We start from the raw sequence: 14,944 nt of genomic DNA, 5'->3' as shown, positions 1-14,944 counted from the left end.
CTCGCGTGCCTATGTTACCGAACCTTCCACTGCCTTAGCGGTTTGCCTAACGAGCTGTGGAAAGGTGGGGGGAGGGGGCACCGTTTGGGCGGGAGTCTTTCTGACAGAGCTCCACGCAGCCTGGCGGGAGGGCTGAAGCGTCTCTACGCGACTGCAGTGTCCCCAGTGAAAGAGATTTTCTCGCTTCGTTTCCTTCTTTTCCTGTTCGTTTTGATTACTTTCAGTAATTCCCTTCCTTTCTTAAAAACAGCCGCGAAGCAGGTGTGTGAAAAAGAAACCAGTGAAATCATGACCATAACGTGATGGGGAGAACACAGTGGAAGGATAACTAAAAAGCAAACATAAAAAAGCAAACAACAAGCATCATAAGAAAATTTCAGTTGATCTCCGGATTGGAGGTCAATGTGGAGAAAGTGGACCTTATGAAATTATACCCTGCCAATGTCCCTCTCCTCTCCCAATGTCATCATCTCCAGCTTCTTCCCCTCACCCAAATCTCTCCAGTTTGACTCGTCAACCCTAATTTGAGACATTTGTTCTTTGACTTCCCACAGGGTGCTCAAAGCTATGCCAACGTAACAATGCATTTACAATAAAGATACATAAGAATCATAAAATATTACAAAAGGTGGGGTACTCATATGGAGGGAAGTACTCCTGTAGACAGCCCAAAGAATTTATAGTCCACTCATACATTTAATATCTTATCAAAACTATCTCTGCAGGGAGAGGGTACAACATAGATGTGATTTAGCAAGTAGAACTTACCAGTCATGAAGTATATTGGGAGGTTTTAATTTAGTCATTCTAATTTTACAGACATTGGTCTGATCATTCCTTTGCTGTATATGTCTAGTATCGCATAATGGTCTCCTATTCACAGGGAGGAAAACCTCCTAAAATCACCTGCATCTTAACTGTTTTGTTCCCTGTATGTAATTTCTGTTCAATATGATTTGGGGAAGGCAGTTAATTCATGCTGTTTTATATTTATGAGACTGAAGTGTTTGACACAGAGCTGGTGTTAGGGGCTCAGAATGTTCATGAACACTCCAGCTGCAGTGGACACCTTTCTGTCACAGGGTGAGCTTCTAGGGAGGACGGGAAGGCAGATGCTAAATAGCTGAAGGAAGGATTAGAATAGGCAGTAGTCTGATGACTGCATTATTCCAGACTGCAAGTAGGGGATTTACCACTGAATCTTCCTTTGCATAAAAAACATTCACTGCAAATAGAATATTGGCACAATCAAAATATTATTCCCCCGCTTTTTGCTTGCAGCTCTGCTTGTATGATATATTTTAATATAAGGAAGCATTAAAATTAATCTTTCACCTGCAGTGTGAATTTTGGTACTACATTCTTAATCCAGTTCCACAGGGCCTCTAAAATGGAGCTATAATACTGGGCCTATGATCAAGGCCTAAAATAATCCATCAGTAAAAGCTGACCTCACCAGTGAAGGAGGAGGAGGAGAGTTAGAATATCAGCTCCTTTATATAGAAAAACCCCAAACTGTCTAGGGTGCATTGGTAATATTGTAATGTTTTTAATTTTTAACTCGTATGTTTTAATGTTGTTACCCACCATGAGTGACATGGAAGGGTGGGATAAAAATTTTAAAATTATTATTATATATTATTATAATTCTTATTTTGTTCCCCTGTAAGTGTGAACTAAGCATGAATCTTAGGGAAAGTTGGGGAAGGTGAATTAAAGATAGAGTAGTTAGAGAATGGAGATGTTTCACATTTTTACCAGTACTAATTATACTTTTTTGTTGTTTGTTTGTATACCGCTCTCCCATTTGGCTCAGGGTGGTTTACATAGAACAAGGTAGAACATAGGGTTCATAGAACATGGAAACATAGGAGTACATTTCTGCAACAACATTGAATAGGACAATAGTACAACAGTGGTTTCAAAACATTCCAAAAACTGGTAGTAACAATTAACCTATGAAATAAGAATTCCATAGGTTGTTTGGTTCAGGTTGTGTGTGGGCCCGATGGATGTTGTTGCTACAGTCGACCTCAACCAAATGCCTGGTGGAAGAGCTCGATTTTGCAGGTCCTGTGGTACTGTGCTAGCTCCAGCAGGGCCCTGATCTCTTAAGGGAGCTCATTCCACCAGGTGGTGGCCAGGACAGAGATGTGGTCAGATGTGCTTGAAGTCAGATGTGCTTCTTTGGGTCATCGGCCATGTGGCAGAACGTAGAGCCCTTTGGGGGGTGTATGCAGAGAGGCCGTCCCTCAGGTACACTGGGTCCAGACCACGTATGGCCTTAAAAGTGATCACCAAAACCTTAAGTCTGATCCCGAATTCGACTAGCAAGCAGTGTGTGTTGGAGAGCAGACTGGATGTGGGACCTTCATAGTGTTCTGGTGAGGATCGTGGCTGCTGCATCCTGGACCAGCTGTAGTTTCTGGATCTAGTAGTTTGGCTTGGCATAGATGGTAGAAACTCAGCCACACTACTCTTGTGACTAGTGCCTCCACAGAGAGGGAGGCAGCGAGGATCACATGCAGGTTCCTGGTGGAGTGAGGCATTGATAGCTGCACCCCCTCCAGGTTGGGCAAACATGCTTCCTTGCTTGGACGCTTCTGCCCTGCCAACCCATCTTTGAAGGGTTGAGCTTCAGATGACTCTGCTTGAGCCATCTCATCACTGCTTCCTGTCACCTGGCTAAGGCTTCTGGGGGGTGAATCAGATTGGCCATCTATCAGGAAGAAGAGCTGGGAGTCATCTGCATATTGATGATACTTTGGGATTTTTTTGGCTGCAGGCTTCTAACAACATTTGGCAATGGAAGTGACATACTGCAGAGATAAATGCAATTAGTATCTGGGGAGAAAGATAATACAGAGATTCAAGCTGGCACAACATGAGAGCAATATAATTACACAATCTTCTTGTTTTTAAAGGTCTTTATTCAGAATCAGAAGAATGGAAGGGGAAACTCATTTAATGGAAATGCAAGGTAATCAGCAGTTTCGATCCCATGCTTTAGGCAAAGGAAATGTTTTGCACATTGAATGCTAAGGAAACAATCTACCACTTCTGTATGCTGGCATGCTTTCCTGCTCATCTCAGGGAAGTTTATGTAGGAGATATTCCCAGTGTATTACTCTGAGTTCTTAAGTCTGCAAGAGTATAGACTACTTAGTGACAGCATAACAAGTAGTCTCTGTTTCGCAATTATGTTTGTATTATTTTCTTTCACTCATATTACAAGGAAACAGACTGCCTTAGACTTGTCACATTTCTAAGGTAATAGGTGATCAAAGTATGAAACTTCCCTTTCTTTCAGTTTATTTTGCTGCTTGAATAAAATAATAGCAATAACTTTGTCAGGGTGGGTAACAACAGGAATTCATACAATTAAAATTACATCAATAAACAGTTGATAACAGCTTTAAAGTTTACATTATGTTAATGAAATTACATTAAATTTTGTTGGCCAATTTTTTTCTCTTTTGTAGATAGGAAGGCCAGCATTTCCTTGGTGCTAATTTTTCTGGCCTCAACCATAGGCCTGGTGGCAGCTCTGTTTTGCAGGCCCTCCAGAACGGTTGAAGGTTTTGGAGGATCCTGATTTCCCCAGGGGAGCATCCCACCAGTTTGAAGCCAGAACTGAGTAGACCCTGGCTCTGGTCAAGGCCAATTTTATTTCTTTTATTTATTATTTATCTATTTTGGCCCAAGCAGCTTATTGTTTGCTAGATCTTAGTGCTCTTTGAGGAGTATAGCAGAAGAGGCAGTCCCATTGATAAGGGTTCCTGACCTTTTAGGGCTTTGAAGTTTAGTACCAGAACTTTGAACCTGATCCAGTCTTCAATCTGGAGCTAGTACAGTTGGGAGAACACTGTTGTAATATGGGATCTGCATTTAGTCCCAATAAGAACTTGTGCTGCTTTATTCTCGACCATCCAGAGCAGGGGTAGTCAAACTGCGGCCCTCCAGATGTCCATGGACTACAATTCCCAGGAGCCCCCTGCCAGCAAACGCTGGCAGGGGGCTCCTGGGAATTGTAGTCCATGGACATCTGGAGGGCCGCAGTTTGACTACCCCTGATCCAGAGCTTCTGGATCAGCTTCAAGGGCAGTCCTGCATAGAGTGAATTACAGGAGTCCAGTCTGGAGGTGACCATTGCATAGATCATGGTGGGTAGGTCAATCTCTGATAGGTATGGTGCAAGTTTCACACTTGGCAGAGATGGTAGAAAGCCTGGTAGGTGACTTTTGTGATCTTGCCTACATGGATAGGAAGGCATTCAGAATCACACCCAGATTTTTAATGGTGGTTGTAGGTGTTAAACAGACCTTGTCTAGCATAGGGAGTTGCATCATATTTGTTCCAGCATGCTGGCTCAGCCAGAGGACTGCTGTCTTTGCTGGGTTTAGCTTCAGTTGTCTCCTCTTGAACAGTCTTCTACAGCTTCCAAGCATTTGGCCAGCAAGTATGGGGGTGTTGATGGATGGCCTGTCCATCAGCAGAAATAGCTGGGTGTCACCTGTGCATTTATGACAACCCAGCCCCAATTTGTGGATCAGTTGGTTGAGGGGGTGCATGTAAATGTTAAATACTACCTTTCATTTACTGTTTTTTTATTTTTCCATTTCAGAACTCATTCAAGAACTGATGAAAAAAGAAACCCAATGTAATATATCAGAGGTCATTGAGAATCTATTCAATGAGATAGAAAACATGAATCAGGAAAGTGGGAATGAGAGTCAAAAGAGCCAGGTAAAAATAGGAATGGGGGATTGCTGTTTAAGTGGTACCAATATGGCACACTTAGCATTGATGTTCAGTTTGAGTAGAATAGGTTGGTGTTTATGGTTATGGTGGTTTAGATGGTGCTTCCTGATAAGGGTGATAAAGAGAGTGGTAATTACCGTAAGCCCCATTGGAATAGTCGTGTCTAGTTATACTAAGAGTTGGAGTTACTGACAATAGCTCATAAGAGATCAGTAGTCAGAGTGTTCCTAGGATTCCTGTCCTAGCCATCAATAGTGTGGGGGAGGGCTCATCCTGCATGTCTTTACTGTTGTTATGTGTAAGATCTATAGTGTACATGATTGAACAGCATATGAATATACTGCAGGGGACATTGGAGGAGGTGTGTAGTTAGCATATTTAGATAGGAACTTACTAGTATTTTTCAAATCTGCTCCTGTGTCCTGATGGGCTCAGTTGGAGACTTCCTGTTCCTTTGAGCACACTTCCTTCCTGTTTGTCTTTAGATGAAGAACAGTTAATCAGTTAGACTGTGAGGACTCTGTCTCTCCTCTCTTTAGACATTTCCAATTCTCAAAAAAGCTATTATTTAAGTAGCTGGTGCTTTGCTCCTTTGCATATTTAAACTCTGCCAACATTTACAACCTCCAAAGCATAAGGTGGAGAAACCTAGGAAACTTCTGCGCAATGGAAAAAAATAGCATTATGTCAGTAGAATGGCATAATGCTAAATATTATCGCGCCTCTGCACATTCCTCACCTTCTTGCTGCTTCACTCCAGTCTCCCACCTTGTCACATTCCTTACACTTCACACTTCCTGCTGGAAATGGCAGAAGAGAGCAACTCTCTTCCGCCTGTCAATTAAGCCAGGCAACCAATCCCCTTTCTCAATGTTTTAAAGGCCCAGTGATGCCCTCTAATTTTTTTTAATTCAGTCCTCCAACATTGAAATGAGTCTTGCTTATTTCCGATTGGGAGGGGGGGATGAGGACTTTAGAGAGGCATGCAGAGTCAGCTTCCTCCTGGCCCCTGCCTTAACTTCATGGAAGCAAAGGGCTGGTCCCTTAAGGAGTTAACTTCGTCAGGCAAGAGATGCTGGGGGGGGGGAACTTGCAGAATCCCAGGAAGGCCGTTAAGAAATAGATGTCTCTTTATGTGTCATTTCCTTCCATTGTATTTGAATCGTGACTAGGAAAGAGGATGTGAAAGTGAAGAGACGTGGCAGGGACAGCTGAGGCTAGCTAGCGCAATGAGGGGAACCGCCTGGGTGGCCCCAACCAGAATAATTGTGGAGCTGGGGAGGGAGGGAATCGAAGCTGCCTCTGCAGCACAAGCATCTCTCGCTAGTACAGGCAAAAGGCATAAGGCTTGCCTTAATGATGGAGACTCATTGGGGGGACTTTCCAGCAGGGCCAGCAATACCATGATCCGAGGATGGGAGGGTAGGGAACCCACGGCTGAGCCTCCTTCCAGAGACGCGACAGTAGCTGCAGCATCCACAGCACAGCTTTTTGACGCCAGCAAGAGAGGACACCTTCAGCTAGATTCAATGTTGATATTGTTGACTGAGATATCCTGAAGGAAAAAATCTTACTGTTTGAAGGCGTAAGATTTCCCTTTACCTTAACTGATTAATGTGAGGCAAACATCTTTAAAAAACTTCTGACAGAAAGACTAAGGCAATTTACTTCCAATTGCATTTTTAAAAGAAATTACAGGTGTGTGGAACAAAGATGGCTCAAAACAACAACCACTCTTCATGTTTAATTTGTTTGAGGGAAGGCCATGTCACCGGCTCTTGCTCATCTTGTCGCCACATGACCCCAGAGACTGAAGATAGTAGAGCAGCTAGGCTGATGGCAGTCTTCTAGGAGAAGGCCATGCAAGCTTCCAGTGCTAAGGGGCCAAAGGAAAGAAGAAGAAGAAAAGTTGGTTCTTATATGTCACTTTTCTCTACCCAAAGGAGGCTCAGAGCAGCTTACAGTCGCCTTCCCTGTGAGGTGGGTGAGGCTGAGAGAGCCCTGATATCACTGCTCAGTCAGAACAGTTTTATCAGTGCCATGGCGAGCCCAAGGTCACCCAGCTGGCTGCATGTGGGGGAGTGCGGAATCGAACCCAGCATGCCAAATTAGAAGTCCGCACTCCTAACCACTACACCAAACTGGCACATATTCCCACCCTCCCACCACTGTATTATCTTCCAGAATTTCACCAAAGGGTCCTGAAGCTGGACCTTAGGCATCAGACACCAGACCAGCCACCTAATCTTTGCCTGTAAAGAATAAGATAAAGTCTAAAGTTAGAGCAGCATCCCATTCACCCCTGTCTCCTCAAGACTGGGCACCAGCCAAGTGGCAGGAGTTCCCTTGCCTCCAGGGCTGTCGATGCCATCAGCAGTGCTGTTGTTAAGGCCCCAATGTGAAGATCAAAGCTGGTCCTCAACGGCAACAGTAATTGGCACCAGCAAACCAGCTGACGCCATACTGCCACCAACTCCCCCAACATCACCTTTGGCATCGAGGTATTGCCTGCTGTCAGTGGTGGACTTGGAAGAGGACATCATTTTGGTACCAACAAAATGGCCATGGCTGCTAGTATAGAACTGAGCAGCAGACATTCAGAGGCATGAATTCCTTAATATTGTCATCAGTTGTATAGTTGAGTTTTTAGAGTTGTGTTTTAATGGGGGATTGTTTTAAATAGTTGATTATGTTTGTATTTGATATGTATTCTACAAGACTGTAAATCGCCGCAAGCCAGTTATCTGAGAGCAGTGGATAAATAAATACTTACATACATACAATACATACGTACGTATGTACGTACGTAAATTGTATAACCCTGTCTTTTGCAAGATAGCCAGAGCCCATGGGGGTAAAACCAGACTCTTCATCACTAGGAGGGTGGAGATATCACTAGCTGGGCCCCCTCCTCAGATGCCCTTCCATGACTGAACAATTTGTTCTCCCCAGTGTTGTTGTTATTCATGTTGTGTTGTGAACTGTTACTTGATTATTTTGTGATGTTCTATTGAAATTTGTATGTTATAAATTGTTATAAAGTTCCATGTAAATTTATGCAATGTTCCATGTAAACTGCCCAGGGCCGTAAAGAATGGGCAGTATAAAAATCCAAATAAATAAACAAATAAACAAATAAATAAGAATGCCAAGACCACCTTTTGTTTTTGCTGGAATGGATTATCCCTAATCCCACTGAAATTTCTAAACTGAGTATGGCCAACTAGGGTGAGATAAAACATAGTAGTCATAGTCTAAGATACCACCTCTGCCCATTCTAGATTTCTCTTTAGTTATTTGAGCCATTTTTCCCATGTCATAGTGAACTCAATCCATTATTTTCCTGGGTCTCAAGCTGTGAAGCAACAGCTTGTGTTGTGTTCTTCTGAGAAGAAGCTGGATTTCTGCTTCATAATGTGATTCCTTTTGTACCATGGTCACTGCAACAAGCAGAGTTACTTCTGTAAGGGCAGCCTTTTAATGTTTTCCATTCTTAAAGTTGGTTCTTATTGTCAAATTTCTTTTTTATTGTCAAATATACTTAAGGCTAGAATAATATAACAGTAGGAGCTGACAATGCAGCTGCATATGTTAATACATGACAGCAACAATAATCCAGAAATGACAGTGAAGCCATATGGTCTATTCTATTTGATATTCTCTGAAATCATCATTCCAAAACCTTATGTGGGTAATAAAGCTATAACAATGGGATGTTAAACAAGATCCCAATTCTTAGCTTCCCTTTTAAAAAACTGATGTTGAAGTTAAATAACCATACTTCTTCAGTTCATACTGATATGCTTTTCTTATTTAAAATTGCCTTCAAGTTTTTAGGAATGTGTCTGTTTTCTTTTTTGGTAGATTGAAGAAAGTGCTGTCAATTTATGGAATTGGACTGTGATGAGGAAAATGGGCCCCACTATCAGTGATCTGCAAAGAATTAAGTGTATGTTTGAGTTCTTTGATATAAATCAGCATTTTACATACCAAAAAGGAAGCAAAATATTTTGTTTGAGATTTGTGTAATGTTTGAGATTTGTGTAACTCTTCATGAATGTGCACACCTCTCTCCAAATGAACAGGTATGATATCCATACTTCTAATCAGGACTTGTTCTTTGCAGTGTATGTATTTGTATTTTACTTAAAATAATACCCCTTCCTCTTGAAAAAGGTTGGGGCCCAATGTAGTTTTCAAAATATATGTATAAATGACACAGATTTAGCCATAATAATGTTGATGGTGGGTGGACAATGCACCTGTAATTTATTTGGTTTAATCAGCAATCTCAAAAAATATTTTCTTTTTATTGATGAAAGGAAAGAGTTCACATCTATGACAGTGTGATCCAACCTTGTGACACCTGCATTTATGAAAATAAATATAAACCAACTTTATAGGGCCCTGCCAGAGTTACCAGCTTTCCGCAGGGCCTGCAATACGGAGCTCTTCCGCCAGGCATGTGGTTGTAGCCAGGGCGCAGTCCCGGATTTCCAACTTGGATCCCAGGGTCCATCGGACCAGCTCCCTCTTTCACTGGAGGAATGGTAGGGCCACAGGCTGAACAAGATGGGTTTAGAATAGATTATAGAGGATATCCACTGCTATCTGTTATATTGCTTTTTACTGTTAATTGGGTAAATTAAGGGGGTTTTATTGTATTTTTAATATTTTATTATGTAAACCGCTGCGGGACCTGCTGGGCAGCGGTGGTATATAAATCTATAAATCAATAAACAAACAAACAACACCCCTTTACATCTTTGTGTGTCAGTTGCTTAATGATTATCTGGGAGCGGGATGTTGTGACTATAGATCGGCCAGTGACTTAGCTTGAGGTTCAAGGCAGGATCGGAACTCTGTAAGTGCGTCAGCCAGTATACGGTTAGATACCTACCACAGGATCCATAAGTTTAAAACAAAACTGACCCATAGTGTGCACTGGTGGGAAAATCCTTTTGTTAATGTATATAAGTTTGAGTTTGGTTGGGGTTCTTTGGTACAGTTCTCCTTTCCACCTGTACTATGCTGGTGTCCTAATAAAGAGCTTAAATTACTTCCAGTGTCTGTATTCTTCCAAACCCATTTAACAAGGAACACGGATATCAAAGTATCTTGTTTTAATTATGTCAGCATATGACAGCTCTAGGTGAGTGTGTTGATGTTCTTGTTCAGTATGATTAACATCTTTATGATAGTGAATACTGTGTGTTTATACTGTAAACAGATGCTTGTTCTTATAACCTTCACTTAGGCTGGATTTAGAGGTAAGCCACCAATATTTATCTACATTGTTTTCCTCTAGTGCGCCATATTGCCTGCAAACTGATGATGTTTTGTGAAGTAAGCAATCCACCTGAGGAGATGATGCAGAGGCAAATTTTGGTAATTGCTACGTTTATTGTATATACATTCTTTTTGTAGTTGGGTTATGCTTTCTAAAATTCTAAAAAGTAGTTCTAAAATTACAATAATGGTTTTCCTTTTTTCACTTTATGTAGTATATCAAAGAATGAAAAATAGGGCTTGATTTTGTTCAGCGTAGAAAAAGAAGTTGGTTTTTATACCCCACTTTTCCTTGAAGGAGTCTCAAAGCGGCTTACAATCACCCACAACCTCAGCTGCAACACGTGACACACCTTCTTTTCCTCTCCCCACATCTGACAGACATCTTGGGAAGTAGTTAAGGCTGAGAGAGCTCTGACAGGACTGCTTGGTAAGAAAATCACTATCAGGGCTGTGATGAGTCCAAGGTGACTCAGCTGGCTGCATGTGGAGGAGTATTTCAAGTATCTAGTCTTTTAATTGGCAGGGGGAAAACAACCAATTGGCTAGACAAATTCAGCTATAAAAAAGCTGCTGAGATTTAATAGTAGTAATGCTAAACATCTAGAACAGATCCCAAACATTTTTGAGCTTGCAATCACCTTTGGAATCCTGACACAGGCACAACTACAAAATGGCTGCCACAGAAAGTAGAGCCAACCACAAAATGACTGCCACACTGGTTTCCAGGTCATTACCTAATGTGGAAGACCTCCCACTATTACCTCTCAACTCCCACTTCCATTCAGTATGGTGGTAGGTGGGGAAATAATGCAAAAATTCCGTGTGAATTTGGAAGTGATATCACACCATTCTAGGGTTCAGTAGAAACCCTATGGTTTTGCAAACACACATCTTACAATCACTCATGCATTAAAGATCCTTGTGTTTGTGGTGCCACACTGGGGACCCCAGTCTAGGACAAGTTGTCAGGTTATATGGAAGGTGTTTCCATTCAGATATTTAGATTATGTGTCAAATTGTTACAAAGACCCACTGACTTTGTTATTCTGTTGTTTATATTTGCTAGCTTGGTAGGATTTCACTACAGTCTATGTCTATGTTATTTTTAATCCTGCATATTTCTTTTATATTCCAGATGGCCATGAAGACTGGAAAAGGGTGGGTGGATGAAGGAAACCTTACACTTGCTAATGAATTTCTTGAGATTGCCATGAATGTAAGTTTGTGAAGTCTTACGAAAATATGCATTGCAGTAAATGTGAGTGATGTTGCTGTTTGTTAGACTATGATATGTTTTGTCTTGTAGAGTCTGGAGAAATTCTATGCCCAGCTGACTAAAAAAAGCACCAGTGAAGCAGATACTCATATGCACAAAGCTGATGTCGAAAAGGATGTATTCAAAGTTCTCTCTTATCAGGCTGAATCTGTATGTTGGTGGAAAAAATATGACTGTAGTAATATTCTAATCTATGGTGCACAGTTTCACTTTCTGTCAATCAGATGATACTGATCCTAGTTCACAACCTTCCAGCATTTTAATTAATTTAATTGTTTCCCAGATTATTAAAAACCTGACAACATCAGCTGTTTCCAAATGTGTGATTTGCCCAAGTTCGATGCTATTAGAAAGTGTAGTTTTTTTTCTCCTGCTTTATTCCACACAGAATTCTAGTGCTTCCATGCAGCACACAAATTTTCCTTAACTTTTCTGTGATCTTTCCCAAATCTGCTTTGCTGCAATGTTTTAGGAAGGACTACAGCAATGTACAAATTTTATGAATACATTTTAAAAATTAGTTTCCTCTGTCCTATTTAGTCAGCATCATAGCAGTCCCATACCACCAAGGGCCTTTATTGACAATTTATTGATCAGCAATTGGCATATCAGTGTACTTGTCCATTGGTATGTCCATTACAGGTTAAAAAGGAATCTTTGGGAAAAGACCCCCCCCTTGTAGTGTGGGAGGGAGGGTGTCATGGGGGCTGGGAAAATGAAATGAAAGCTGCCATCTGGAAGCCCTGTTGCCGCTGTGCTGGAGCACAGAGGAACATGTTGCCATGTGGGAAAGGCTATCATTTTTGAACATGCATCTTTAATAACTCTAGTTTGCTAGAATGTATTAGGGTTAATTTAAAAGTGCTCTAGGAGCTCACTGGCATGTTCTGTTGCTTTCTCAGGCAGTGGCTGAAGGAGATTTTCAGAAAGCAGTCACATGTGTACAGCGCTGCAAGGACATCCTGATGAGGCTGCCCAAAGAGGTTATTGACTGAGAGATAGTCCTATTAATGAGGACCTGAACTATACTTTGCACTATTCCACTGCAGTGAAAATTATGGAATGTGCTATTTTTCTGTATCTCTGTTTTTAATATAGGAAAATGGATTTTTTTTTCAATTTTAGAGCTGCTATCTCTCCCTCCTGTGCTATAACTTTGGAGTGGAAACTTATAAATTGAAGATATATGAGCAGAGTTCCTTTTGGCTCAGGTAATGTCATGGTAAAACAGCACCATTAATGGATGCTTCTCTTGGCACAGTGTAGAGAAAATGCACAATGCTGTCAGATGTGTGATAGGCTATTTGAGTTTAAAACATTAACTTGTCTGAATTGAGTGAATTAGCACCATCTAGTGGCTAAAAGTTTCCACTGGCTGAACAAGAACTAGTATAACAACATTTGAGTCCAATAGCATATAATGGGGGGTGGAATTTGCAAAGAAGCAACAATGGGAAATGTTAAGTACCCCCTAGTGCTTCTCCTGTGGCTTTCTCTGCAGGGGTATTTCAGTCACCATTTTTGTTATACACATCTGCATGCAATATGACCACACTACAGGTGATGGCATCCCCATAGGTGCCATGGGGACTTTGCCATCATTTTAAAGTGATTTTTAAAAGCTGGGAAGAATCAGGCCTATAGCATGGCAAGCTGTGGTGGTCTTGTTCCCTGTGCCTTTTTATTATCTATTTATCTATTTATTTATTTATCTATTTATCTGATTTCTATACTGCCCTTCCATATGGCTCAGGGTGGTTTACATACAGCATGGGGGATACGAATTAGTACATAACATAAACAAATACAGCAACAACAACAACCCAATAACGCAATTTCAGTGATAAACAATACAACAGGAACAGAACCCAGCCAAGGCCCCCGAGAGGACAGACTGGTTCAGTCTGAGGGGGGACCTGTTGACGGTCTCAGGCAAATGCCTGGTGGAGGAGCTCCCTTTTGCAGGCCCTGCGGAATTTTGGGAGCTCGGACAGTTTTCAACTGCTGTGGGAGTGGGTGGTCTTTTAGGTACTTAAAAAGGCACAGGGGTGGGGAACAAGAGTATTTCAGTGAGGGAGAAGGAACAAGAGCATCTCATGTCGCCATGCTGTAGGCCCAATCAGGATTGGGCAACCACAGCATTTTTTAATCATTTAAAAATGGCAGAGATGTTTTCAAGGACCTGTTACATCTAGTTTGCATCTGAATTAGTCCAAAATGTCTAGTAAGCTATGTTCATGCAAATACTCCATTACATATTTCTTTCTGGGACAAGGAGGTGTAAATTATCCACCTTATTTCAAAATGTTCTTATACTGAATGTTAGATTTTAAGCCGCAGCTTTACCTGAAAGCTAATCATCTAAAAGAAGCTCCATCTTGCCTGATGTAAAGGCAGACTGGAACACTTACTCGTTGATAAGTAGAATGCCAATCTCAAATGTTTGTCTTGAAAAATAATATATGGGTGCTTACACATGAAATGATATGCCCCAGATTGCCATTTCAAGTAGGAACTTCGTGGGAAGGGGGGCTTCTGGATGATACTAATGGCAGAGTGGGGCCTGTACAAGCATGGCAAGGGAGGAGTGCTCATTGAATGATTTTTAAATTAAATCTTATTCTCTTCACTGGCTTGACATGGTTTATCCATTGTATAATTTGTTTGTTATAGGATACAGTATGCTGTGATAAATTTGATAACTACAAAACCCTTTTCCAAGATAGGCCTGCTCATGCACAGTCCCCATGTGTGAATAGTACCAAAGATCAATGGTGAACCTCTGATATAGTTATTGTTATGCAGCACAGTATCTTTTGTGAATATAGCCTTAGATTAGCTAGGTTGCCTTGCATAATTGGCTCTTGTCTTTGGCCCTGTGAATTACTATCCAAATTTCTGTTGGTTTTCTCACTTTCACAGCCAGAGCTATGAAATTGGGAAGATGGATAAGACATATTCACCTGGACAAGAAATGCTGGTATGGAAGTGTTGTAAATTCATTATAATTTCACTAAGGATTCCTTTTCCCTTCAGAGTTAGAAATTTGGTCCATTCACATGAGTCCTTTAAATCTAAATATTAATTCTTTTTAATTTGTAGGCCAAAGTGCTGCGGTTACTAGCTACTGTCTATTTGGAGTGGGACTATAAAGAATATCAAGACAAAGCTATCAGGGCTATCACTATGGCTAATGAGGTGATGTAGCTTATAACTCTTTTCAAGTAATAATTTAATTGATTTGCTTTTGTATTAATCACATGAACTAAATTCATTTCTGCTGTGGTTGCTGCAGTTAGTTCAATTCAATCGAGAATCATATCTTTCCCAAAGCCCATGTGGAGTGATTCACTTACAAGGTTAGACATCTGAGACTAAAAGAGAATTTTGGTCCATTATCATCTTAAATCAGGCTTCAAAAACAGACTGAACAGCTTTATCTTACCTGAAAGCCTTTTAAAAAACTAAATATTTAGATGAATCCCCCCTTGCTTCCCTTCTCCCCCCTTCCCATCTAAGTCTGGGTTTAAATTTTCGATCCATCTGTCCCCAAATTTTAGTGACGGAGCATGTTTTTCTCTTAACTGATTATTTTAAATATAAATAGTTTATGTT

General features: G+C 41.0%; 1 protein-coding gene across 5 annotated transcripts in view; it reads left to right on the top strand.

The window, feature by feature from the left end:
- TEX11 (testis expressed 11) overlaps positions 1 to 14,944 on the top strand; it is a 47,263-nt gene that overhangs the window by 98 nt on the left and 32,221 nt on the right. For 3 of the 5 annotated variants that reach the window (XM_077307423.1, XM_077307422.1, XM_077307420.1), the window contains exons 1-11: positions 43 to 261; positions 2,925 to 2,980; positions 4,625 to 4,746; positions 8,626 to 8,710; positions 10,070 to 10,149; positions 11,189 to 11,269; positions 11,360 to 11,479; positions 12,232 to 12,312; positions 12,455 to 12,540; positions 14,252 to 14,309; positions 14,432 to 14,527. In XM_077307423.1, coding sequence (XP_077163538.1) covers positions 2,947 to 2,980; positions 4,625 to 4,746; positions 8,626 to 8,710; positions 10,070 to 10,149; positions 11,189 to 11,269; positions 11,360 to 11,479; positions 12,232 to 12,312; positions 12,455 to 12,540; positions 14,252 to 14,309; positions 14,432 to 14,527 — 843 coding nt within the window. In that variant the 5' untranslated portion in view covers positions 43 to 261; positions 2,925 to 2,946. Of the gene's footprint in view, positions 1 to 42; positions 262 to 2,924; positions 2,981 to 4,624; positions 4,747 to 8,625; positions 8,711 to 10,069; positions 10,150 to 11,188; positions 11,270 to 11,359; positions 11,480 to 12,231; positions 12,313 to 12,454; positions 12,541 to 14,251; positions 14,310 to 14,431; positions 14,528 to 14,944 lie in introns of those variants that run through there. The other 2 variants (XM_077307421.1, XM_077307424.1) reach the window with 2 other exon arrangements.

This window comes from Paroedura picta, chromosome 13 (genome assembly GCF_049243985.1).
Source record: "Paroedura picta isolate Pp20150507F chromosome 13, Ppicta_v3.0, whole genome shotgun sequence".
NCBI classification, from domain to species: Eukaryota; Metazoa; Chordata; class Lepidosauria; order Squamata; family Gekkonidae; genus Paroedura; species Paroedura picta.
This window is presented reverse-complemented; position numbering and strand designations above follow the sequence as displayed.